Source organism: Haemaphysalis longicornis, unplaced genomic scaffold (genome assembly GCF_048455015.1).
Source record: "Haemaphysalis longicornis isolate Haplotype H1 unplaced genomic scaffold, Haemaphysalis longicornis Haplotype H1 scaffold_1, whole genome shotgun sequence".
NCBI lineage: Eukaryota > Metazoa > Arthropoda > Arachnida > Ixodida > Ixodidae > Haemaphysalis > Haemaphysalis longicornis.
This window is the reverse complement of record NW_027526203.1, coordinates 183,261,369-183,289,284: the sequence shown is the minus strand read 5'-3', so window position 1 is coordinate 183,289,284 and position 27,916 is coordinate 183,261,369. Positions and strand designations below refer to the sequence as shown.

Sequence of the window (27,916 nt, the reverse complement as noted above, 5' to 3'; positions counted from 1 at the left end):
CCACCCAAGGCTTTAAAACGCACCAAAATTTCATACGATAGACTTTGCCGCCATCCACCTTCCATGCAATGACCACCTTGGCAGTCAGGGGTCAGAGCCTGTAATTTTGAGCCCCATGGTGCCGTGCCGTAGTGTGCACACTGCTGCGGAAAGTATTTGACCTCAGTACTAGGTGAATTTCTAAGCTTCACAATCATCGGCCATGAGACACTAGACAAACCACATTTGCCGAGCACGAAAAATATTTATTTTCACCTTTCACGCACGGACTTTTCTTTTTTACTTCCAATATACACACAGCAATCGCAAGAACCTGCATAACGTTTGCTCTGGTTATCACAGACAGAGACAAATATTGACTTGCGCAACTGTTTCGTGTGCATGCAGCTTTATGACCAAAAAGCCACAAACTTTGGCCTTGTTTCATTTTTTTTTCGCTCCAATTGTTTTTTACTGTTGCATTAAAGCCACCTGCAGAAAGCCTCGCTCCATTGCCCGTGTTAAGGCGACGGCACAACAAGCACACATGCAGATCTAGAGGCACGGAAAAGGAATGGAAACAAAGCGTTAGAAAAAGGGTGCGGGATGGCACGTCCGAACCTTACGTTACAGGAGGAAGAAGAAGAAGAAGAAGAAGAAGAAGAAGAAGAAGAGACCACATTAAGGCATTTCTCATGTCAAGCACAACCTGTAGGAAATTCGTGTATAAGGCTTAAACATCGACGCGGCTTGTACCGGAAGCCACACAAAGACACATCTACAGGTAAAAACTCGACACAGACAGGTTGTGGTTGCGCTGAAAGCAGGACGCCGGCCAAACACCGCTCACCGTGCAGCCCGTGCACCTTGTCTTTTTCTTTTCCCCCTCGCAAAGGCATGTTCACACCGTAAGCCCTTTCCGCAGCACATTCACAGGGGGTGATTAACTGTCGAGTGCTTCACAGGAGCGCCATCTTGCATCACTGTGGGCACACTTGGCGGCCCAAATCGATGTGAGTCAGCATAGTGGTAACCCCCAGCACCACTATGGCGGTGCACCACTTTGGTTTGAATACTGCATAAGGATTCGATCCCTGGTACGTGGTAGAAGCTGCTGAAGCTTAGGTATATTTATATATTTATATATAATATATATAAAAAAGAAAGAGATAGAGAGAGAGGGAGATAGAGAAAGAAATTCAAGTAGCCCATCCTTTCAATCGATCGCAAACATCCTCGTTGCCCTTACACCAAGAGCAAAGATAAAGTGAGGTAACATTGGCACCATTTTTTTTACTTTCCTATTACCCCAACACCCACCTCTTCGATCTTTTTTTTTGTTTTGCATGGTAAGGTGCACAAATTGTGACATACGTGGGAGAAGCAAAGAAAGGCTGTTAAAAGTGAGGCTTTGACGTCACATTTTCGCTGCAATAGCAAGCTAAAAAATTCTTGCAGAAAGCACGGTAAAAACGCAGTGCCTGAAAGTAGAAATGAAAAAGGGCTCCAAATGTGTTAAAATGTGGCAAAATTTTGACACGCTTTTGAAGGTTTTACATCCATTGAAGCAAAAAATCTGACACTTTTGAAAGTCCTACACCTGCTGAAGCTTTCCAGCTGTCTTTCCTTTTGCCTCACTATCAGTCAAGAACTGTACATGCTTGTGCAACGAGAGAGAGAGAGAGAGAGGGGGAAAAAGAAAGAAAACAACCTTGAATTGATAGAGAAAAGAGAGACTTCCGAAGCATAAAAGTGCTATTTACAGAACAATTTAAAAAGGAACAAGGCAATGCGGAAGAAACATGGGTACAACAAGCTACTAAAAGCAACGACGACAATGTGCGAGTCTTTTGAACCAGCAAACAGCGCAATAACACAGAGCACAGGGTGCACAAATGTCTTTTTGGAGGAGGAACTCGCAGAGAAGACGACAAAGTGTAAGTAGCCGTCAAGGGAGAAGAGGGGGGAGGTCTCGCACCACAGCAGACAAAAAACGGGCAAAGAAAGCTGTGGTGGTCGAGGGCACACTAAAATTAGCTTATTGTTTCCTTGGTTGCATCAGACTGTCTGTCAAAGTAGCAGATCAGGAGAGGCACGCACAAGACAAAGCAGCACACGTGTTCGGCGGCCCCGGGCGATCGCTTGAGAAGCACTGGGCGCAGGGCACGCAGACGGCTTGCTGGCCAGGGGTGACGACGCGCACACGGACCTCCGCACGGGCTCTTGAGCATTGTCCCCAGTCGTCCTTTACACCATGGTAGATTCATATGCCCTGCTGCTTGTCCTAACCTGTGCAGGCAAGAGACCATCCCAGTCTTTAGCCCAACCACGTGCTATGCATCAAAGAAGGCCAGGTAGTACACAACACCTGCAATGTTTGTAGCAGTTGGCAGAATACTTGGATGCAGCGGCAACGGCGGGCATACACCCTTTTTTGAAGTAGCTCTACTAGAGATGAATACAGCAACCATGAAATGACAATTTCCCGAGTGCCAGGTACCAGAGAGATTTTGAACTGAATATTAGAGGGTATTTGCCAGAGTATAAAACACTTTGTCGCAATAGCAATTCATTTTTCTTAAACTTTTTTGCTACTTGCGAGTTTTAATTGCCTAATGAAGACAGGAATGTCATAAAAAAGCACTGTGAACTTGGAAAAACGCTATTAACTGCTTGTGCAGTAAGATCTCAGTCAAGCAAAGGTATCAATTCAATAAACTCTTCAAAGATATTCTGCCAAAATATTACCGTATTTACTCGCATAATCCTCACACTTTTTTTTCGGAAGAGTCAATGCAAAGATAGGGGTGCGAGAATTATGCGGGAAAAAAAAAGCCGATGCACAGTGTTGCCAATTTGCCTTCTGCAATTCCCGCTAAATGTAGCGGTCGTTTTTTGTATATGTAAGGTCAGTGTTGCCAACAGCAGCTATTTCTTTTTATTTTATTATTTACAACGCAAACAGTCTCCCGTCGATCAGTGATCATGAAATTGCCGCCTTTGCTTTCTGGCGCGCGCCCTATCTCGACGTCGTCATGTGCGTGCCCTACTCCAGTAACGCACGTTGAAGTCGGTGACGCCGATGTGCCTGCCTGCAGCGCGGTTGCCGTGTTCGATCGCGTACTCAATCGCTTTCACTTTGAAAGCGGCAGTGTAGCTGGCGTTCTTCCCCATGGCGAAGCAACACCAAGCACAAAACAAAGAGATCAAAAAGTTCTCAAAATGGCAGCGAGCTATCCACCACTGACGTGAGTGACTCACTGACTGCTGCTGCTCAACGACGGGACCACAGAACAGGGAGGAAAACAGGGAGGGAGGAGGACGGGACCACGACGGCGACACGACAGCGGGCTGCGCGAACGCTGTCTAGTTGCGCACACGCGAAACTGGCTCAAGGACAGTGTGAGTAGCGAGTTAAGGGCACCTGTTAAGGCCGACCTCCATGCAGCGAAGTTTCTCGGCGAACTTGGCGCGGCGGACGCCGTGGTTTGACGCGCCGCTCAGTTTTCGTCCACCCAACCTCCATGCAACGTGACACAGCGAACGCCGCCGACGGAAGACAGGACAGGAAGTACAACGAAGTACGAGGCTGTGATTGGCTGCGGCCTCAAAATGCAGTTTGCCGCTTCCGGTCGCGTTCGCCGCCGCGCGTTCGACATCTAGCTCGCGTAGATCGCCGGCGAACAGCCGTATTTTCGACGCCGGCGGCAGAGCGGCCGCTGCCGGGCGACGTTCGCCGCCTTTTCGCCGACATTTCGCTGCATGGAGGTCGGCCTTTAGGGAGTAGCCATGCAGGTTGTTAGGGCACCTGGATGGCCTTGGATACACAGCGCTCCCCGCCGAACGGAAAGGCGGCGGGGGAGGGAGCGCGTTCACCATGCGGGTTTCGCGAGCAGGCAACTTTCGCGCCGCTGCAGAGTTGGGGGTGCGAGGATTATGCGAGGAACCAAAAAATCCAAGTTTTGGTGGCTCACATTAGGGGTGCGAGGATTACGCGAGTGCGAGGATTACGCGAGTAAATATGGTACTAGACTGACTAAACGCCAATACACCTCAGTGGAATGAATTCCAGTCAGATGCATGTTTCAATCACAGAAAAAAATCTTGCTTTCACGGGGCTGTATATTTAATGAGCTCTACAGCACATGGCCTAGTCCTAATTTTCTATTTCTGCTATTGGTGTATGGAAACTAAGTGGTCCCCATGAGCCGCTTCGCTGGCTTTACTCTACAGTGGTTTCAACACTGGCTCAAGATCTTTGGCACAGGACTGCTTGTAGGCCTATATTGAATGTGCAACCAAAACAAACATAGTACTTTTAGAGAACCAAATACCTTAGCGTTCTGAACAAAACAAAAGTAGTATTCTAAACCACTGGCCTCCGCAGGGGAGGGCCTTTGATTTTTGAGCTCCAAGGGCGGAAATGGACAAGGCCACAAACTCTGCCTATCATCAAATAGAGTGCTGATAATTTTTTCTGTTGCAATCTGCACACTACGCTTATGTGTATTCAATGCCTGCTCTCACCATGACAATTAGCCATTTTGTTATGCTCCTGAATAAAAATGAACATGTACAAAACAATCAGAAGGCCATATAGAGTATGTATACCCACGGCGTCCCAAAGGCTTTTTTTTTTTAATGTGCTGATTCCTTCTTTAGACCTTCCTTTTTGTTTTGTTTTTTACTTACAAGCCTCATTTTCGCAGCATTATTCTTTAAGAGTCTTATGTTCAAAGTGTATAGTAGTTCCAACCTGTTTTTATGCCTACCGTGTGCAAAGTAGCATCGAGGTCTTCTTAATTTTTTTCTTATTACTTTTTCTTGTTTTGATAACTTTTTTTCATAAAATGTGTAATAAATCTGTTGTTTGAAATTAATACTGCTGGAAAGCCTTATTCTTTCTCTATCCTTTCGTATCTCTCACTTCACGGCATTAGTCATTTTCTGTGGCAAGAAAAACACATTTCCTGGAACACCCAAAAGCAATCATTTTTCCGCGGTCACGAAAGTGTTGAAGGGACACTGAAGACAAAATACAAGTTGCTCTAGATTGATAGAATTAGCTCACCGAGAACACGAATATACCGTTCTTATGCGTACCCTTTTCTAATAATACAAGGTAGAGAATAGAGAAAATGTGAAAACAGGTATTCCTGTTTTCCCAAACACCACTCGCTATATTGTGCAACTTACACCGGAAGTGGTTACAATTGCGTGACAAATATTTTAACAGTACACCTTCACAAGTTTATAAGCTTAACTGAAGTTTTGGTAGTGTCATGTTAGAATGTCGAAGAACAAAAAGAAAGCTAGAAACAATATCCCACAATTCGTCCTACAATTAGAAACAATATCACGCGAGCACAGATGGCAGATGATAAGACCAGGAGGCAACCCCAAATGCCAAGAAGTTCATTTCAGTTACGGTGGTGCGATACCTGGTGGCACTACTCCGCCAGATAATTGCGCGACCCTTGTACAGTGCTGTGTGCATAGCCACTTTTATTATGACCCTTTTTGTGCTTTTGCTGCATTAGAAAAGCACGGGAAGGCTTATTTTGGCTAAAGTCAGTATTTTCAAGTGCGTCCAATGTCTGGCATAGGAAACGTCTTTTTTGGCTGCTGCTGGTTGGCGCCACTCATCCAGGTTTGTGGCGGTACTGCTATGCGGGGGTTGCGCACGAGCGGTTGGTTTGACGCCAACCTTCGCGTGGCCTAAAAAGGACAATATGCTTTTCTTCAACAGAGCGTCAATACGGATCACAGGTCTCATGAAGAAACATTTTGCTTACTGGACCGGAGCAGCAAAGAACAAAGGAGTTCGGGAAACCATGACTGATTTGACCAAAACTGACCAAACCGCTTGGTAATACGTGGTAGCGTTGTATTTGGTTACTTCTATATCCCGCTGCCTCGCTTGCTTCTGGTTTACTGTTACACAAACAGCAGCTCTGGTTTGATTCATGTAATTGCTGCAAGGTAAATGAGGAAGGGAAATGTGTTGTTTGATTAGCGATTTCTCAGAAATTAAGGCATCTTACAGCACCGAATCAACCCTAAAATGGCTATGGGAAGGTCAGACTTTTATTTGAAACCAACTCGCTGGTTGCGTTCAGTGTCCCGTTAATATTTTCATTCAATATGCGCGCCGTTGAGGCCAACCTTTTTTTTTTTTTTTTTTTTTTGCGCAGCACAGCTAATTTGTATTGGGCACTAGATGGCACAGACAACTTAAATTGACTTAATTAAAAAAATTCAAACTGGGAAATGCTGTTCCTTAAGGATTACTCAATTTTGAATCTTGCAAATATTGTTCAGTTTAGTTCAGTTCAGTTTCAGTTTATTATTTGTAACGAAGTATACAATGTGTGAAAAAATATTATACAGAAAGGGGTCCCAGAGTTTGGCACTGTAATGGGACCCCTTGTAATTTAACGAGTAGAAGAGAAGAAAAAAACTTAGCAGCAGTAGCGAAAGCTATGAACAGTGTTATTCTGAGAACGCAGTAAATTAATACAACAAAAACTATACAAGAAAAATAACAGAGAAAGTCACAGTATTGTATTGGTAATAGACCACTTTGCACCCCAACGTAAGGAGTCATGGCAAACATTGTGCATGCAAGGTGGTGGAGCGGTCACTCTCCCCTCTCCCTCCCATCCTTCCCCTCTTCCCCCATACCTCATAGGCGCATGCTTTCCACATGTTGCTATTTCAGCAACGTTGATACCTTTCATCACCCAACTTAACATCAAATTTCACTTCATACGCATGAATTATTATAATTATTGCACTAGTCCACAGGTCTCCGGTTCAATGCCCCCATTTTATGAGCGCAATGTTTCGGCCATGCTTTCACGCAATTGAGCCCAGCTTTCCATTTTAGTGTAGCTCAGTGGTTCCTAACCATAGACTTGCCAAATCAATTTTAAAACTGGCAAAGGCGACTAGAAATGCCGTAAGGAAAAAGTGGGATCAGGTGCAACATTGTCAGAGCAGTTTTAGTATGTCAGAAGGTGTCACTTGCACAACTCTTTTTACTATTCACCTTGGTTTTCTGTGTTTAGCTGCTTTTAATTAAGCAATACTGCTCTTTCAGGCATGTTCTCTGTGCTTGGATATGTCTTTTTTTTCTTTTTCAATGTCATGTGGAAGAGACAACATAAGGGTGCTTGTTGTGCAGAGAAAACAGAAAAACACAAGTGCCATCCAACAACGCTACGTGGCACGCAGCAATGGGGGCTGCGCATTACCCCTGGTCTTGAGAGCGAGATGAAACAGGGACTGAAGAATGCCTCTGTTCACACCCATAAGAGAACCTGGGCTTACTTGAAGGCCTACAATCTGGCCAAAGACGTTTTTCCCGCCACTAGATTCTATCACAACCACCACAAACTCTGGTGACTGGCAGCACTGCGGAACAAAACTGTTATAATGGATCTTACTTGCGCTGCTGAGCACGAGGTTGCGGGTTTGATTCCCGGCCGCGGCGGCCGGTTTTCTGATGGAGGCGAAAAGGAACGCCCGTGTGTACGAGATTTCGGCGCACGTTAAAGATCCCCAGGTGGTCAAAATTAATCTGGAGCCCTCCACTACGGCGCGCCTCATCGCCTGCGTTGCGTTGGCGCGTTAAACCCTACAATCAAATCAAATAACAGGTCTTACACGCGTTCTGTCCCTTCCACTTCCCCGTGTGAGAGAAAAGCACACACCCTCTCACCCTGTGTGCGGTGCTAGGATATCCGAGTGCGCGGCAACCACCTGCGGGGCCAAGGCAGCGGCCACTCGTACTGGCGAGGCACCACGCCGCCGACGTTCTTCTCAAAGTAGCTGAACAACGGGAACCACCACGACCGCGACAGGTAGTTGTTCTGAGAGGCAACCTGGAGGGAGACAGAGGAGGGTTGCCGAGTCATCGCCAGGAAACGGCAGTGGCAAATTACTGGGAACGTTTAAACACCACATGAAACTTCCCAAGTACAATGCTCTATGCATCAGCATTTTCAAACAAGTGTTGAGCACTACTAGTATGCTGCAGAGGGCAAGTCAGAGTATGAATTTAAGCATCTATGTACTTGCTAAGCGGGTCGCCGAATGACAAGGGCACACAAAGTTATCGCATCAATTTAAAAACATTAACAGCTTTCATTTAATTTTACTTGTAGCGAAAGTAATGCACTGAATCAGTATTTATTTGTCCTTTAGCTGCAAATTTTATAAGCACTGTTTCTGGTGTCTGGAAGAGGTGAATTGCTGCTCCTAAGCATCTGCCCCTTACCTCCACCGTTCTGCCATTGTCTCTCTGAGTAGTTTTCAATGTACAATGTCAAACGGCACTGCACGTTTTTGCTTTGAGAAAAGTATTTCCATGCGAACATAAATTTGGAAGAAGGAATTACTACTTCCTTGTGGGAGGTGCATTCTCTTTAAGGCCTGAACTGATCCTATGCAGCATACAGCTGGTGTCATAATTTCACCAGTATGGAACTGGCCAGCCAGGCAGTTCCTGTAATGATGCCTTTAAAGGCTTCCTGCACTTTTGAAATTATTAACACAAGAACAGCCGCAATTAAAAAAAAAAAAAAAAAAAACGTTTCAGGTGCACCAGAGAACATGGACGGATAAATTTCAGTTGCCACCCCCGTAACGAAGGATGTTTATTAGGTAACGCAAAACAACACAAAACCTTCCATTTATTTGTTGCAGCTATTCGCCATGAACTATTTGCCGTATTCTGAGTCAGTCCTCCACTCCATGTGTTTCCTCGACTCGGCTGAGTGTCATTGTCTTTACATGCGAAAATCGTTTTCAAGGATCTCCTTGACTGGAGTTTCGAGTGGAGAAGGGATTCAGAACAGCAGGGTTAGTCTGCCATAATTATTATGTCATATGTTGACTAATGGAGACAGATGAACAACCAGCATCTAGCAACCAGGGCCTTTGAGAGGTAAATTGCTGTAACTGCAATTACCACGAGGATTTGCTCAACTACAATCACTACGCAAGAAGAAATACAAGAACAGAAGCACACTGGAATTTGTTTTATAAATGCTAAACGTAGTCGCGAGATATGCTACTGACCAGTTTTTCATAGCTGGGCTGCGAAAGGGCTGCAAGGTTAGTCGTCTACAAGAAACAGGTAATGGCACAGAAGGTGAAGGGGACGTGCCCTTATGCACACACCATAATGAAACCCTATAGACCTTTTGCAAAAAGGTGGGCCACACTGAACATTCAGCGGTGGCAACACTGGTGGTTAATGCGATGACACCATGATAAAGGAAGCGTAGTGCAGGAGCGCCTTTGTGGTTACGCGTTTTGGCCCATCGCTTCACCATTCTGCAACCTCGTAAAGAGATATTTTTGGTTATTTTGTATACGCTGCTAGTGCTCTTGTAGCATTAAAAGGCACAATGCCCACGCACTGCTACGTGCCTTTTTGCAAATGGTATGTTTACGTGCAGTGATGCTGGGCGAAAGATTCGTACGACGCGCACCTTTAACGTCCCCAGTTTTAATTTGGGAATCTCCAGTGCAATGTTTCTTCTTTATACACTATCTCGAGAGCTGTGTTTCCCGTGCCAGTCACGATTGACGCCATTATTAGCGCCGAACATTTCGGCAGCAGAGTTGTTTCGGTGCAGGCGAATTCGAGCCTGCATTCAGGCTTCGCTCTGCCCGCGCTGATGGATGTTTCGACGTCTGTGAACCTCTGTCAACATCTGTTCCTTTTTTTTTTTTTTTTTTAACTGTTTTGTGGTACAGTTTCACGTGCGAATCATGACTGCCGAAGTTTTAACACAAACATTCAGGCAGGAGAGTTGTGTCGGTGCAGCCTAAAATTCGAGCCCGCAGGCATGTTTCGCTCTGCTTGTTTTGACATTTCAACGGCAGTAGATCGGGAATGCGGTCTAGGACTTTATTTTTTTGTCTTTACATTATACGAATTCCATTCTCTCATGATGTTAACGGCGCATACCATGCCGCGACCATGCCGTACTCAAACTGAATCAGAATCTTGCTTTTCTATAAATCTTGATGTAAAGCATGAACCCCCTGATGCAATGAACAAATTGTACTGCTTATGCGATACAGGTGAAAGATACACCCCATGTTTATAACTTGCATAACTGATTCGCACGTGTCCTATCATGTGTTTCCAATTTACACACAGATGAAAAAAAGATGAATCGCACCAATCAAGAGAGATCAGGGACAATATTTTACTGTCTGCAAGGCAACGAAAGTTTGTTCGGAACATTTCGTGGAGACAAGAGCAGAGTCTTTCTGTATGCTTTTGTCCTTTCCGTGAATGGTTTAGAAAGTTTGTACAGTGGCAATGTGAGCGCACAGCAAAGAACACGCCTCTCATGGTACATTCATAGAGGCCACTATGACAAGGCAAGGGCACATCGAATAAACACAATTAGAACTTGATGACTAGTGGTAAGGCTACTGGTTCTTAGTTACAAATCCTGCATTAGTCTGCTGCTGATCGTCATCCCAGACGACGGTATTCCACGCTGAAATTGTAGGATCTCGTAGGGTCTGTCAGTTGATTTAAATAAAAGTTCAGAATATCCTGCTTTTCAAACAAAGGAAGAGTAGCAAGGGTATTTTCCCACTCAGTTATGGGAAAAACAGCTTTACGAGAATCGCATGCCATTATTACGCCGCGGCGGACATTAGCTGCTATGAGTTTGCTGCCTTTTCGCTGTTTTCGTTTCCTTCATGATGGCGGTGCACAGTGCTGCCGGAATGGCTTACTGCGCCTCCGCTAGTACTCAGGCCGTTTTGCAAAGGGTCTATTAGGAGCACACCAATTAGGAGCACTATTAGGGGCACACCAAACGAGAGCAGGTGTCCTTCAGGCCTCCACACCTTGCTTCCGGTCCCAGTTTCAACACATAACCAAGCACAGAACCATGGTGCGGGTGTGATAGAGGGGCGGGAGGACTTCTTTAAAGATTACTGGAGTTATTATTAGGAAGCAAGACTGGGAGCAGGGCTGAAATTCAGGGTTTAACGAGCAAAAGCTAAAACTGGGCTATGAGGCATAACGTAACGGGAGGCTGTGCAATGATTCATACCAGCCGGTATTATTTAATGCTCATCAACACCTAATGCATATGAGTACTTCTGTATTGTACCTCTATTAGGAATATAGTCTCAACTGCGGAGAACTGAACCCATGACCTCATGCATACCAGACTAGCACCGTAGCTACCAGGCCACTGTGGCGTGTGCTAAGAGCAGGACTGACTTGTGGTGGAGTGGTTTTGCAATGCGCATATCGAGACTTTTCTGGGGCCAAGTGTGGAACTCATTTAAATACAAAATTACCAGTGATCAGGTTCAGCTCAACAGCTGTATTGCAGTGGCCACATAATGTTCATTGGCCACCTAACACCATCCCAATAGGGCGCCTGTCAGCCACTCACTCCGATGCAATACTAAGTATACTAGTTACGGCCACAAGTATCAACACGAGAGTGTCAAATGGTAGGATGCAGTGTGCTAGCTGTCTGATGTGACAAAATGCTATCTGGCGATTGAACTGCTGCCCCACCCAAAAGAAAGCATCAGACCTTTTCTGCTCTGACAAGGTGGTAGGTAATGGTTAACACAGCTTCTTAATACAGAGGGGAAATCCTATGCAGTTAAACCCAAAAATTGTAAGCCCACCTTTCAAACTACCAACTGCCCTTAGTAGCACCCACGTAAGCGTCATGTTCCACACTACGACTAACAATCTGGCATGTGCCTCGGAAAAACCTGCCAGTATGCCCAAGTGAAGCATTGTTGCATTGTTCTGGCACACCCTGGGTCAACAAGCCCTTCAGTGTAAAGCCCTGACAATGACACTACCACTCGCATCGGCTTGCATACATTTAAATAGGACGTGCCCAGTTCAACACTTACCAGACCATGATAGCATCAAACGTAATGGCTAGCCAATTGAGAATTACTTTGATGCATGTCATTAGATAATAAAAAGAGTGTATTTGTAAATTAATGGTCAAGTGATGAAGTTTGCGCCACAGTTTTATGCCAAAAACTCACCGAAGGACAGATCAGTTAGAAAAGGGACAATTTTGGGAACTCCCAACGAGATGGCTACACACGAGCAATGGAGAAAAAGAAAATTCAGGCTGCTGGCTCACACTGGACACCTCACCCCTACGTCAGTCACCCCCGCCCCCTGTGGCATGCAACATCAGCAGAAGTTTGGCCCGGTGCATACCTTGAGAGACATGTTGTTTGCAAGCGTGTGGTAGATCCAGAACACCCTGCTGGTCACGTAGTAACCAATGACCACGTCCACGGTGTAGTGGCCACGCGAGAGTAGCACCATGAATATGCCCACTGAACTCAGGACCAGGTAGACCAAGTGCAAGTATTTACAGCGCTGGGGGGAATCTGCGCAAGCACCGGGGCAAAAGAAGAAATTAGATTTTTAAGGCACAAAGTGTGAAGGAAGCTGCTAAGCTACTGTGCAAAGGCATGAGAAGCAGCACACATATGTATCAGAGATATACTCACAGACTACAGCACCTCTTAACAATACGATTTAATAAATGCTGCACAGGCCACAACCAACTCAGGTTAAACCTTTTATTTATTCAAGTAAACGTGATGGTAAGATGGCCCTCATCTCATATACTTTATATACGCTTTGCTGTACTTAAAAACTGATAACTCTGCATGGCTCAAACATAAATACCTAGTTTGGAAGTCCAACTTGAATCAAGTTCTGAGTGTTTGAAGTCCAGGATCAAACAGTGGTTTCTTTTCTTTCCACTGGTCAGCCTGGGCTTCAAATGTTCACAACTGCTTTTTCACAATTACACGCCTACTCACTACTCCACTCCCCCATTTGCGCCAAATAATTAAAGCCCCCTTTTGCCTCACACCAACAAAGCAATATTTTTAATCAAAGTTGCCACAAAATTGTCAAGACTTTTAAATACAGAATTTCACACAAAAACAAAGTTCCGATTTTAAACCAACATGCCCCTTTAATTCAGTTTACACCGTCATACCTTTAGTAACAACAATAAGATTCTTGGCCTTCGTATTCCCCACATGAGACCAACATAGTCAAATTGAATTGACAACTCCCAAAAGTAGTCTTAATATCTAAGAATCCTCTGGAAGGTTCTTTTTTAAGGTGCAACCATGAAAGGCAGCCGAATGTTTTTAAACAATGTTGTTTCTTAATTGGACAACTGCACAGTCAAGGCTGTCTTTAAAAAACTGGATTAGCTGTCCAGTGAGAAACAAAGGACTGGCAGTCCTTTTGTTTTAGGGACGGCCAGCCCTTACCAACTACTTGCAGAATGGCAAAACAAAAACAACAGGCAAGTACTATGCAATGTGAGTGGGCTAATTGAAAGGAGAGTTAAACAAATTCGATTGACACACAAAATTGGGTGTGCTGGTACACACTTTACAGATAGCAGCGCGCAAAATAAGACAAGGGACAAAGACTGCGCTGAAGTTGCAACTAACTTGTTGCGAATGAAACACAACTGTTTCATTCCCAATAAATGAGTTGCAAGTTCGGCACAGTGCTTCTCTCTGCGCTCTCTAAAGTAAAAAGAAACAAGACAGATGCACAAGAAAGTAATTTTTTTCCCCAAGACAACATGCCGTTCTCAACTTGTATGCAGTTTAAAAGAGACAGATGTTTCTTTTTTAACTGGCATCATAAGTGTCGAAGTTAAAATTTTGTCAGCTGTAATACACGCATATTTAATTTCACAACATTTATATAGTACTGTCAACACAATGACCATTAAGACTTTTACAGTTGTGATTCACATGTTTTTCAGGTTAAAAGCCCAATGTCTGCAATTTCTGGGGCAAGCTTAGCAAAAATAAATCACCACTACAGGTAAGAGAGGTGTTTAAAAAGTTCACCCTAGTACCATCTAGAATTTTTTCTACATAAAGATAAAGATGTCTTTTTTTTGAAGGGGGGGGGGGGGGGGGAATAATTGTAGATTTACTTTTCCAAGTCGTGAGGCAATCGGATCCAAAAGTATGAGGCAAGTGTGAAATGTCAAACCAAACCTTTTTTTGGTTTTATCACAAAACCCCCAGGGAAGAAGTAGAGCAACACACTTGTACTCAACTCAGCATTATTTCGCGTTCATTGAATCAGTTGTGCTAAAAAAAAAGCAGCCACTGAGTTTGTTTGCTGCAAGAAACGCTTGCTGCATTTCATACTGCTAGACTACATAAAATGCCAGGATCATGAGCAACAAATTGTAAACACCGTGTTGACATACATGTGCATTGAAAGAAAGACCGAGTACGCACTCAATAAGTATATTCAGAGATTTAGAAAAAAACCACTTACATTCCCTGACGACGAGGTAAGCGAGGGTTAGAATGACTGTGTGCCCACTGTAGATGTAGTCTCCGCAAAAGGTGTGCTGCCCATTTATGGACAGTCCGAACCCACTCAACAGCTGGGCAACTCGTTTCATTATTAGCAGGGGGTTGGTGCTATTTGCCTGGGTGGAAAAGAAAAATCGCACAAAACCAAACTCATTTTCATTTCATTTGATCACAGCACACTGTAGATATCACATGTTGATAGAGAAAAACATCATCTTTGGGAAAGCAAGTTCTGTGACAAGCTTGAGTCAAAAAATGTGCTGCATATAAAGTACACGCATCATCGAATATGAACAGTTTATAATCATGATTACCCAGTTGCCCCCATTGTGCAGCATTACTCGGGTATATTGAGATATAGCTCCAACCTCTCAACAGAAGGCCTTGAACCTGTTCTTCACCATGCTTGTTAAAAACAACCACCGGAGGTTGATGGTTTTGAACCTTTATTTCAACACAGTTTCTGAAAGTACATAGCACGAACTGCTGCCATTTGAGTAATTTACTATACCTGAAGCTTCTTTACTTCTTATTTTTTATCATACACCAGCATACATCCTGTGCTTAAGAATGCCAATGCAACTGCATGTTGCAATGCAACTGCTGCCCCTGTTATCCTCACCCCACCAGCCCCCTTTCTCAGTGCCATCTCCACCAACAGTGACATCAGCTCTTCATCACAGCAACACACACCATTCCACCACCCTCCACACATCAACGCAGACAAAACTTTGTCTGGCCTTCTACTGAAACAACATCCTGACAAACACTTGGCTGGGGAAATCACCACCGAGTGTTTGCTATAACCTGGCTTGGTGGCATGTGCTTTAAATTGTCAGAGGCAGACTTAGGTTGCGGGACAAATTAATGTCGATTTGTTATACTCATGACTCGCTTATCTACGAATTAGAACGAGTGCAGAATCGGGCAGCGCGCTTCATCCTTTCTAATTACCATCGCACCTCGAGCGTCACATCAATGAAAACCACACTAGCATTACCCCTACTGTCTCTTCGCAGGAAAGTGATTCGGCTGTGTCAATTTCATAAAATTTACTTCACCAATCCATCACTCAGAAATAGATTATTGGCCCAACCAACTTACGTTTCCACTCGCATTGATCATCGCTATAAAGTAGGACTTCCGTCAGCGCATACCCAGTGTTTTCAGGAGTCATTTGTGCCAAAAACTTCTGTATGTTGGAATCATCTTCCTCATGATATTGTTGGTATCAAAGATGCTGCTTTATTTAAAGTTGCTGTCACTAATTTTATTTGTACGTAGCCTTAGTTCAACCCTGTAGCAAGCGATGTTACTTGATTGCAATTTTTCTGTTGTTGTATTTTGATTTGTATGCTGTACATGTATGTACGTACCCACTCCCCTCTGTAATGCCCTCGGGCCTTGAGGGTAACTGAATAAATAAATAAATAAATAAATAAATAAATAAATAAATAAATAAATAAATAAATAAATAAATAAACCATAACCACACTAAAAACATTAGTCCAAATTAGCCACAGGGTTTGATATTTTTACAGATGTGAATTGACGAATCATCGCATTATTCATTACTAAACAGCGCAACAAAAACACGGACTATAGCTGAGGTACACAGGACGAGCGCTGACTTCCAACTGATCTTTTATTGAAAAAACACATATTTATACCCCACACACCTACACACACATGCCATAAATGCACACAACAAAACAAGCGATTCATCATAGCGGTGCTATGACGCGCCACACACCTGTGTACCTCAGCTATAGTCCGTGTTTTTGTTGCGCTGTTTAGTAATGATGGATAACCAACTCGCCCAATGCTGCACTTTGCTTAATCGCATTATTGTTGCGGCCAAAGGTATTGGCTCCCCTCCCTGGGTAAGCTCCATGCAATAAGATGGTCTCTTGGAATGGCCGACACATCAAACACAGGATGCTGCCGACTCATGGAGAACTTGAGCCACACCATTCCCTTTGTTTGAACTCTACCTGAAATTGAGCTCGCACTCATTACCGCTTAGCTTTAGGAGTCATTTCGCAAAAAAGAAAGGGCCCTCTTCACAATCTGGCCCCGGGATACCCTGCAGCTTGTGTCATTGCCTCCCAGCCTCATGACCTCAGCGCCGCCACCAAGAGCCCCACCGAGGGAAGCACGATACCTTTGCAATATGTAAGGAAAGCCAGAAGGCATAGTGGTAGCTCGAGAGAGAAGATGGCGCACCAAAGAGGGAACAGCTTATGCCTAACAGATTGCATGCATCCTGTTTTTCGTCTTGTTACAAGCCTACAGATGCCCATGATAAATCATTCTGCTTGATAAAGTAATATATAAAAGCAGGCTTTCGAACAGCTTCATTCCTGAGCCTTTTAGAACGTTATAAGCTAATATTTTTGAAGGAAAAGAAATGTCCTGCACCCCCCCCCCAAAGAAGCAGAAATGTTTTGTCAAGGGTAAAAAAGAAATTCAATGAAATTGATGTTCAAATTGAAGAAGCAAATAGAAATTGGTTGCTTCTGTACACAAAAAACTTCATGAGATACCCTTGATAAATGAAACTGACATTAAGGTCCCTTTATTTAAGCACCAGTCAACAGAATAACCTCATATCACTAAACAACTCCTACCAAAAAGGCTTTACATTTGGACAACAGCATGCATAACAAAAGAGTCACCAAATAAAATTAGACAAGAGCCATGCATCATCTATCATCTACAGAATTACACATCATTTTCATTGCTTTTGAAACTGTGTCTAAGTAACAACAACAACAAAACAGAAAAGAGGAAACACATAACTTACTTTTGGAGAACAGACATACGTTGTACTTGCAACAGGGACTTGAGTGACAAACATTGTAATACTCCGCATAAGGTATAAAAGACCCATGATAAAGAAAACGCGTTGCAAGACAATCCACCTGCAAAGTGAAATAGAGAGGAATACAAAAATTAAGCTTCAACACATCATGCAGACAGCCTGGGACAACTTGTTTATGCCCTTTTTTCTCCCCGTGGGGACACTGAATAGCTTAAAGCAGAGGTCGGCAACCTGCGGTCTGTGGGGAAGTATTATGCGGCCCCCAGCACAACTTCAGAACCCTCCTACCCTTGTCACTTCCTACCTGAAGGCTGACATGACAATTTTAACCTCAAATGGGGTTAGACAAGGAGAAAGCAAAACTGCTTAGAGTTGGCATTTCCCCCAATCTTCACACTCAGCTTGATAGTCTTCACTTCCTTTTTTTTTTTAACGGTCCAAAAAAAGCCCCCCCCCCCCCCCCCCCCCCCCCCTCTCAACCCCAATTTGTCGTCTGGCCCTTGCCATGTTGGCTTCATGCAACTCGGCCCTCCACCTCGAAAGGGTGCCGACCCCTGGTCTTCTGTATCTGACAAATATCCCACTGCTTTTCATCTAGGCATTATTGGCAATACACACTTCCCAGCTGGATCGGAGCAAACAGCACACACACAATGCTCTCGAGCAAAACAAAAATGTTTCCATCAACTGTGGGAACAAATTTCTCACTGGGTATTTACAGGTTTACACATCACAGTTGCAGACATCTTTGGGTCAATGTTTTTTAGCTGTTTCCCGGTCATGAATGCTTCAAGCACATTTGCCCATTAGCCATGAGGTGGCCTACAGCCGGCACACATCACACTACTGTTAGTTGCTTTTTTTTTTAAGTAGCACAAAGTGCAGAAAAGCAGTCAAAATGTAACAGGGTTTTGCGTAACTGTTCCTTACTTTTAGCAAACACAAACACAATGCTGAAACTATAGTCTTTACATCAATCGTGGTACTTCTTCTGGTGTACCTGCTATACTTAATGCAAAAAATACTCTTCACGGTACTAAGGCGCTTTCACATGGCCTCGTGTGGCCCTTGGACAAGGTCACTTAGCAGAGGACCAGACATCAGCACATGCATGGAGGGCACACATACAAGAGTAAAACATTGCCTGCTACTAGTAGATTTCTCCAAGCTTACTACAACCTCTGCTGCTTTTGTTGGTCTTTTTTTTTTTTTGCTCTTGTAGAGCTGAGGGGCAGAGCCTGCTGCCCTTCCACTGCAACTCAATTTTGAGGAAAGGAAGATTGCCTTAATTTTACCCTTTTCAACTCCTAATGCAGCTTGTACCTATTCGTATTCCCGAATCCCTGGACACCAATTACACTCCTCTACATATGCAGAGAGCATAGCTTCTGACAACGGTAGTAAATTCCTGGGAAAAAGAGAACGTAGACACCACCCAAGGGAAATAAACCTGCTGAAGTAAACAGGAACCAACTCTTGTTCCAAAGTGGTACTGTAAGGCTGAGTCCTCGATGGCCTATATTCATTTTGTTTTCTGTCATTTCTTCTTCATGGAAAGCGCTCCTCAAGCAGAGTGGAAACTCCCGATACGACTGGCAGCAGCCAGCTGCAGGCTGCTGTGTGTGGTGCAAGAACAGGGCAATGTGTGATCCTCGGACAACGCTCAAGCAACCTTGTGCACCGTCACATGTCTTGGGGGAGGGGGTGGGATCAGAAACAGAGCTCAACCATGGTGGGCGAGAACTCGCTTCTTTTTAATTTTTCTCTTCAATCGCCAAGGATATGGGTTATGCTTGGCAAGCGATGTAGGCCTTTTTGGTTTTTGTCTCTCAGTTGGTCATGAGCATAGCACCTGTGTTTTTTAACTGCTTAATATTTCTTCAGCATGAGGTGGACCATATCACTATATTTTCCTGTTTTGATTAAGTACCTACATTTCTCAGTTACAAATACTTCGAGCATCAAAAGACACCCAGCACAGCAGTTTTCATTGAAATTTGATCATACCACAAGATTTTTAATTTGCTATTGTAATTTAAAATTTCAGGCTTGTTAATTTTTTTCATTTCTGCTAATTAGTTATTTATCCAAAACCTAAAAACAGTGACGTGGTCTAACCCCTTCCCAAGGAAGGGTTGTTATTCAGTTTGTTGTTACCCGCCGCGGTGGCTCAGTGGCTAAGGCGTTGCGCTGCTGAGCATGAGGTCGCGGGTTCGATTCCCGGCCGCGGCGGTCGCTTTTCTGATGGAGGTGAAAAGCAAAAATGCCTGTGTGTACGAGATTTCGGCGCACGTTAAAGATCCTCAGGTGGTCAAAATTAATCCGGAGCCCTCCACTATGGCGCGCCTCATCGCCTGCGTTGCGTCGGCGCGTTAAACCCTACAATCAATCAATCAATCAAATCAATACAGTTTGTTGCTCTAAGATTCAATATTTCTTTTTTTTTTAAGCTTTTAACAAGTTAGGAGAAAATTACACAGAATGCACCTCAACAGCACAAGTAGAGTTGAGTCAGGAAAATTGAAGGCCTGCTAAGAAAGTAGGCTAGGGTGGCATACATTGAATGCGCTGCTGTCACCCAGACAAACACGTCTTCAGACTTTTATGGTGAAAAATTCGGCTAGTTGGTTATGTGATAATGAAGAAATATTATTAGCGCTGAAAGACAGGACACAAGATAAAAATACACAGGATAAACGCTAGCCTTGTCCTGTGTGTTCCTATCATGTGTCCTGTCTTTTAGCGCTAATATGTGTCTTCAGACTGCAGTCCTGCACCAAAGAAAGTTTTTGAAAAATTGTTCCCACGTGTTTTTGCAAAAATAAATCTGAGCCGTAAAAAAACCCACCTAAAATACAAACACTGCTTTCATGACTCAAGCTACAGCAGAGTAAAAAACACAAGGACAAAAAAGGGACATACGCAGCACTACTTCCAGCTGATAGTTTGTTAACACGGGAACATTTATATACATGTAAGATATTGTAACAACAGCTTGAAAGCGAGCAGACAAAGATAAAAATAAACAAAGATAAAAACGCAGCACACTTAATCCGTGTGCCATTGCCGTCCAGTGGCAACACGCGCTTCGTTTAAGTATGCGAGTTCCTTCGCAGTGAGAGAGATACAAGGCACACTGATGCAGTCGTCACCAAACCGCACAATCTCTTCCGCTTCAATTATTTCTCTTGTTGTCTGATTGGCACTTCTGCCCAACACTGTGCATTGCTCAAACCTCAGTATGCCTTTATGATTTCTACAATGTGCCGCCAGATTATAGTGCCGGCAGATTAAGTGTACTGCGTTTCAATATTTGTTTATCTTTATCTTACATGTATATAAATGTTTCCCAAATAAACTATCAATTGAAATTAGCGTTGCATATGTCCCTTTCTTGTCCTTGTGTGTTTTTTTACTGCACTGTAGCTTGAGTCATGTGGAACCAACTAGCCCAGACATCAACTTTACTGCTTTCATTAAATTTTCTAGTGGTCATTATAGCCAATAACGCATTTGCACATTTGAAGTCCCTACACTGCAGTCGATCTTTCCCTGATCGACTGAATGCCAGTCTATCTTTCCCCGAGAAAGTTATCGAGTGCACAAAATGCAAAAACCACCTTACAAGCACGCAGTTTAGAAAAGCAAGCACAGAAGCTAACAACTTCGTGATCAGAGCCCATGGCACATAAATTTTATGCATTCTTGGTCGATCCCCAGGGCTGGCATATGCCGTGTGTTTGTATTAACCTGGGGCAGATGATCCTCCAAATCTCTGTAGCAAGGAATTAGCCTTTCCATTTAATGCCGATCCTCCTCAATAGTGCATCGTATGTGTGAGTGTATGAGCATAGGCCTGGGGCAGCTTTAGAAAGATTTTTTTTTTGGCATTGCTGTTTCCATTAGCAACGAAATCTACAAGCCACCATGAATTTTTATTTCTCACCTCCTAATTATTATAGGCCCCGAAACTTGAACAGAAAATCTGGCATGTCATTTCATCAGCAAGGAATCGTGACCAAGCAGTTATGGTTCCCACTTTGGATGCAGTGAGCGGGGTTTGGGTTCAATTCCCATAACTTGCAAATTGACAAAACCATTTTAGTTTTTTTAGACCTGAGCTAAAGGCATCCATGCATGTACAGTAAAGCCCGCTTATATCGAACACGGATATATCGAATTATTGCCTATATCGAACCCTTGTATAATTCTGGTAAAAATTACACGTATTTAAAACTTTTTATATCGAACGCGATTTTGCTCACAATGGATATATATCGAACTCTTCCACGCGGGATTTTTCGCTCTCCTTAGGCATGCGGTAGGCTTTCCCGCAATACATCGGCGCGCAGCGGCGCCAGCTTGGGCGCGTCCAAACCGGCCGTGGCAGAGTGGACCAGCCATGGAGGAAAGAAAAGTATTATTTCCTCCATGGGACCAGCTCATGACCAGCTCCACGCGGCTCCATGCATGCATGCCGTTGGAGCCGAAAGCGCCACATTGGGCGCTGCGGGCTGCGGTGTCACCGAACTTCAAGTCCGCGCCACTCGCTGCGCGCACTTGCTCGGTTCGCTGGGTTCGCCGTTATTCGCTTGTACCCATGCTTGTCTCCGCTCTATCAGACGCCGAGGACTCCGTACCGCTTCCGAGCACAAGCGAAGCCGTCGCTGCCGTGGCCCTGCTACGGCAATACTGCAGTGCCATTGAGGGCAGCGGTCTTGTGCTTGACTGTTTAGATACCGCGGAGCAAGCAGTCACCAGCAACGCGTTGCGCTCCAAGAAGCAGGCTACACTCACACAGTTCTTCCGCCCCAATAAATTATTGTTTTCTTTCCGAGAAAGTGTCGTATCAATAGTGAACTGCACGGTGGTAAGAGCTCAGCGTTAGCTCATGACTCCGTCGGTAACATTGCTCTCATATAAGCTTTTTTTGCTTCACTTTCTATATCGAATTTTCGCTATATCGAACTATTTTACAATATAAGCGGGCTTTACTGCATGTACAATTAAAAAACTGGAGATGGGTTGGTCACTGTTTAACCCAGGCGAAAAAAACAATCGGAGGACCATTTGGACCTGCCGAAAACACAGTTGGGCCAAATGGAACCATTTGAAAATGCAAACGGTTCCATTTGGCCCAACTGTGTTTTCAACAGGTCCAATTGGGCCTCCAATTGTTTTTTTCGCCTGGGAAGGCCTTTCATGAGTGGTAATTGGGCCACTAGAACTGCCAATTGGGAACATGTCACACTAAGGCAGCTTGACGGGACAGCGAGGGTTTTTGCGTTAAAATGTTCACACGCTGTCAGAAGCAGTGTGCACAAAAAAGCAGAACTAGAAAAAATATGAGAAGCAAGACACACCAAAAGCAAGCAAGGCCACATTATATGTCTAAAACATCCGGTACAATCCAGCTGTTCCTCATGATGCGACATTGAGCACCTGCTTAGTTACAAGTACAAAATTTTAAATCTTTTACGAAGTGAGGCACAGTACACAAAAGCTGTAGTGACTTGTGCTAAATTTTTGGTTCTTATGCTTTTTGTATACTTTTTTTTTTTTACTTTTCACAGCCTCATGTGCATAGTAGCAAGATTGTAATGGGATTTCGTTATGGGTTATTCTGAAATGCACTCACCTAAAGCAGAAATAAGAAATTTGTGTGGTAATAGTACATATACCCATAAAAAATTCTCTAAGGACTTCATACCCTATATATATTACAATAGACTCCCGTTAAGATGAACTCGAAGGGACCATAAAAATTTGTATCATCAGAAATTAGCCTTAAGCAGAGGTTTTTTGCATTGTGGACGTTACAAGAGAGCAAAAATGTTGTTCATCTTAACCACAGTGTTCTTTTTAACAAAGTTTGTCTTAACGGGAGTCCACTGTATAAAAGAAAGTTTGAACTTGCTGTTCATGCACCCACAGAATAAAGTTATGAGGCACACCACACTGGGAAGGGCTAGGCAATAACTAGGAAGACCTGGAACTCTTGATCACGCTCCCACTGTCATGTGCGCAGGTGTTACTGCTTTTCAGACTTATCCAAGAAACAGCCGCCCAAGCTTATTTCAAACTAACAACTTGGGTTTCAATTTGCTTCTGCTTTTTCAATAACCCACTGTGGCAATTAGCTTCAGTGCAATGAAGTTTCCCTTGAACAAACTTCTTTTCGAGGCCTCTCAAAGCTTGTTCAAGAGATGCTTCACTGTAGAAGCCAAGCGAAGTGTGTCTTCAGCTTGCAACATTCAGCTTGTTGGTGCAGGTGGCGGTACTTAACTAAGCCATGCAGCTAGAATGGGTGCATTCCAACTAAACTCCAGATAGTGTACCACAGTCTTTTTGATACACTTTCTTGTTAAAGGCAGCTTCCTGATCTAGTGCTTCCGAAAGGTAAAAGGTCAGGATATGCTGCCCTTTCCCAAGAAGCAACATCAACCAGATAGACAGATGATCGGAATACTGCTTTCTCTAGCCCAGCCACAACCACAGATGTTAAGAAAGCAGTGGACACAGCTTCGTAACAGAAAGAAAAAAAAAACGGCCTTACCCAGTTTCATTACACCTTTATAGCTAAGTAATTATCTGTCAATCATTTCATTTTAGACTCGAAAAAATGTTGAGTGGTGCATCTCAAATCTTGGGTGAAGATTCTACAACTCTCACTGAATGCAAACAGTCACTCGATGTGCTCTGTACAGGGGAGCAACTGAGTCCACCATATGGGCTGCCTTTATCCTTGATGGCTCAGTGAACAGTTTGCCCTCCCGCAACAATAAAACCTGGCAGCTACGTGCTATGACACTTTTATGAAAACACTAGTGCCACCAAAAGAAGGCAGCACACATGCTGCCCTTGTGCTAAGTTCATTCACAAGCTAGACAAACGTTTTAAGTTCTCCTCATAAGCCTTTCATGCGACAGTGGCCATTCCATCTGCATTCCCTTCTAAAAAAAAAAAAAAAATAAGTAGAAGAGAGAACCTGGAACGGACTGGTCGCTCTGGCTTAATTTCAAGAGCTGTGTGTCGTCGAGTGCTACATCTCCTACTTAAATTCTCTTGGAATTCAACCTTCCAGGTTCAAAGGCTGGCCTTACAAGCATTATAGATGGCAAAGCTGATTCGCTACTGTCGAGGGACAAAGCTGAGAATTGAGGTTTTCCTTGGTACACTGATATGCGTCGTTCACTGGTACACTGAACAAGTACACTACCAAGTCATTCACTGGCTACACTGACATGAGCTCTTTTCCTACCTGTGCTAGGATGCACACATCATCTACTGGCAATATGAACAGCAGTGCACCGAGAAGTTCACTTGTGCATCCTTTGTTTTGGCATCTGATGTTACGCTTTTTGGAGGCATTTTTTTTTCTCAATGCTGTAAGTTCTGTTATTGAGCAAGTTTTAAAGCCAACTACACTCACGGTCATGGGTAAAAAAACATGTATATATTAATAATGATGTTTCCTGACTAACTAATCAGCCTAAAACTGCCTGCTGCTTGAATTTTGCCTTCAGCTATACAACAATACTGCACCAGCAGAACATATTAATCTGCTGGTCTTTCTGAACCTTCCCAGAATTGTATACAATACTAAACTGAACTTGATTTACGATTGGTGCAGCCTAAGTACTTTTACATACAAGTCTGCTTTCTGTTCTTCATTTCATGGTTTCGGAGTGCTGTGTGATTATACTGCATGTTTAACTAGAGCAAGGTCTTATTCTTTTCGTAGCTGCACGCAGGACTAATCATCTCATGCATTGATTTTTTTACACTTGATCAAACAACAAATATATGCGCATTTGAAATCCATCCACCCGGGGGAACTGCCACGTAAATTGCAGGCTACTTCAACTGCACTGCACTCACAAATACCTGACGCTAAAGCAGCACTTTGCATCTGCAGCCTTTTACAATGCGTGTATCTAAGGATATCCACGCGTACCGTGCAAGTTTTCGAAATCAGTGCATGTGACAGGACAAGGCTGAGCAATTTAGCCTTCAAGAAAAACCTGCTAAAGGCATATGGAGAACACGAGTTCCCTGTGAACCACGTGTTTTCTTAATTCACTCAACTTTACTGGCCATTCCATGCAAGCCTGCAGTTCCTGCGGCAGCCACGCAAACTAAGGGCAGCGCTCCCTCATATTTCTTTGCCACAGAACACTTATAGTGCCTGTGAGGCCAGCGCACACCATTTGAAGCGTGAACAACATGGAAGATGAAGACTACAAAGTTATGACTATGAAGCAACATTCACACAATTGCACATTGATATCACAGATCATAAATAGGTTCGTAGCAAGCACAATGACATTGAGCATTCAGGAACTGAACAAGTAAATGGAGTGGAGTTAAGCAAATACGAAATGAGGCTTCTCCACAGTCATGCGGTGCCCAGTGGTCATGCATGCGCACAGTGGATCATCCGAAAAATAAAAGTAAAGAATAATGAGATGCCATACTCATGGGTACTTTGATAGAAAATAAGCCAATTTTCAATGCTGCCTTTGCAAAAACAAATTATCACTGATGTACACCCGCCCAATTTTTTACCAATATCACGGGAGCGTCGACCGTTCGGTCGATCAGCGCCCCGTGATGGAGTGATACGGCAAACTGGGCGAGAGTAGTCACATGCGCACTAAGCAAAGGCCGCTGCTGCCGTCGTCTGCTTGGCTGTTCCAAGAGCAGACAGCCGCCCCGATTTTTGTTATTTGCTTATCACACTGCCTTCCATAATCGAAATTTTTCTTCAAGACCAGGCATGTGGCGCCAATTGAAAACAGAGTAATATAAGCATTGCCGAGCGCAAGGTTCGTTCAGCGCAAGGTTCGTTCGGCAACGCTGATTACACTGTGTTCAGTTGGCGCCATGTGCCTGGTCTTGAAGAAAAATTTCGAGTATGACAGGCAGTGTGATAAGTAAATAACAAAAATCGGGGGTGGCCATCTGCTCTTGGAAAAGCCTAGCAGATGATGGCACCAGCGACCTTTGCTTAGTGCGCATGCGGCTACTCTCGCCGAGTTTGCCGTATCACTCCATCATACGGCGCTGATCGACCGAACGGTCGACGCTCCCGTGATATTGGTAAAAAATTGGGTGGGTGTACGCACGCACGCACACACACACACAAAAGGCATTCTCACACTTTGGTCGTTGTGTCTGGCACTGCAGAAAAGCGGCCCTTTGATCTCGCTGCTTTACCCAACGTTGGGATGAAAACAGTTGCTAGGAGACTTTTAGTGGTGTCCCTACAGGCTGCACACGGGTTACCCAATGTAGAAACCAACTTTCCTAATATAATTCACAGAGTTTGGACAAAGCAGTGACGGCAATACATCGTCTATATTGTTGCTGGAGCTCAATTAGCTCTTTTCAGCAGGAGCTGGGGAAAAGCAAGTCTCTTCAGGTTAATAGTTGGCAATAGGCACAGCTTCAAACCAAGATTCAGAAATCTTGGTTGGAAGGAAGCTGAAATATCGACAAGAGCTAACGCAGAAAACGTGCACAAAAATGCTAGCAGCATTTATTTATTCCTGAATAAATAAATGCTGTGGCCAAAGCAACGCTCAGTGCGGCGCAACGTACCTGTACCGGTGAATGAGCAGCAGGCCCAGCGTGGTCCAGATGCAGAAGATGATGATGGACTCGGACACGTCCAGCGCCCAGTCGAGCGGCGGGAAAAAGTCAAAGAATATGTCCGGCAGCGGCGGATACTTGGTGCGGTCTGGGATGCGCTCGTGCACGATGGCTAGGCAGGTCAGGTTGAGGATCAGGTTGGCAGACAGGAAGGTGAAGGCCACCAGGGTCTTCCATTTCTCCTGCAGCAGCCGGGGCTCGCCGCTGCGCTCCACGGGCGAGGCGGCCGTGCCGAGGTTGATGACGGTGTCGCAGGCCAGCAGGCCGCCGTTCTTGTCGTGCCGGTTGCGGTACTCGTCGGCGCCGCCGGCGTGGTGGTCGGGCCACGAGTGGTGCAAGCCCGAGGAGCTGCCCACGCCGGACGAGGCGCCAGAGGCCGCGCCGTTGCACAGCAACGGCTGGCCCTCGGCGCCCGTCGCCGACAACGTGGTGTCCATCACCTGAATCATGGGGCGCCGGCCCGCCGCCGCCTATCGCCAGCGGTCGCCTCCACGCATTGCACCGAGCACGCACTCAGTGGCCCGCCCCCCGTCGCTGCTGGCACGCCTGCTTGCCTGCACGAAAGGGCAAACGCAACCTGCAGCTTTCCTTTGCAGTCTTCCGCGGTTGGCTCTCGACAGCGTTTCCACACTGGCTGCAGCGTGCAGTACAGCTGCGGAATACAAATGCAAGAGGTGACTGATCGAAAGTTGATTTCCCAGGCTCTAGAGTGTTTAGTCTGGCTGTACGGCGCACATGCGACAATTAGCAGGCGGGGCAGGTCAGTACTCCGGCCTCTTTTCACGCGCTCTTTGACCTCGCTTACAAGACTCAAAGGCAAAGGCATGAGAGGTGACTTCAATTAAAGCCCCACCAAAAACAAAACAAAAGGAACATACAATTCTGCTTTTGACCTTTTACGCCCGGAGTGCGTAGCATACCGCTGATGCGCAGACTTGGCCTGGCTTTCCATGCAAGTCACTTTAGTAGCGCGCATCAAAAATCAGGCGCCACCATGATTTCCCAGTCAAAACGCAGCGATGATTCGCGCCTCTACCAATAGAGGCCACC

The 27,916-nt window shown here is 44.6% G+C and overlaps 1 protein-coding gene across 3 annotated transcripts; it reads right to left on the bottom strand.

The window, feature by feature from the left end:
* Window positions 1–224: 224 nt before the first annotated feature.
* LOC144139929 (phosphatidylcholine:ceramide cholinephosphotransferase 2-like) lies at window positions 225–27,916 on the bottom strand. Of its 3 annotated transcripts, none has more exons than XM_077672160.1 (7): window positions 27,787–27,916; window positions 26,816–27,420; window positions 17,195–17,312; window positions 14,348–14,504; window positions 12,227–12,402; window positions 7,703–7,865; window positions 225–2,268 (listed from the first exon to the last, which is right to left on the bottom strand). In XM_077672160.1, exons 2-6 carry the CDS (start codon window positions 27,313–27,315, stop codon window positions 7,716–7,718), a joined length of 1,101 nt encoding a protein of 366 aa, XP_077528286.1. In that variant the 5' UTR covers window positions 27,316–27,420; window positions 27,787–27,916; the 3' UTR covers window positions 225–2,268; window positions 7,703–7,715. The 3 variants fall into 3 exon arrangements, with proteins under 3 accessions (XP_077528286.1, XP_077528292.1, XP_077528281.1); XM_077672166.1 differs by having other exon boundaries at window positions 7,695–7,865; window positions 27,745–27,897; XM_077672155.1 differs by having other exon boundaries at window positions 27,745–27,897.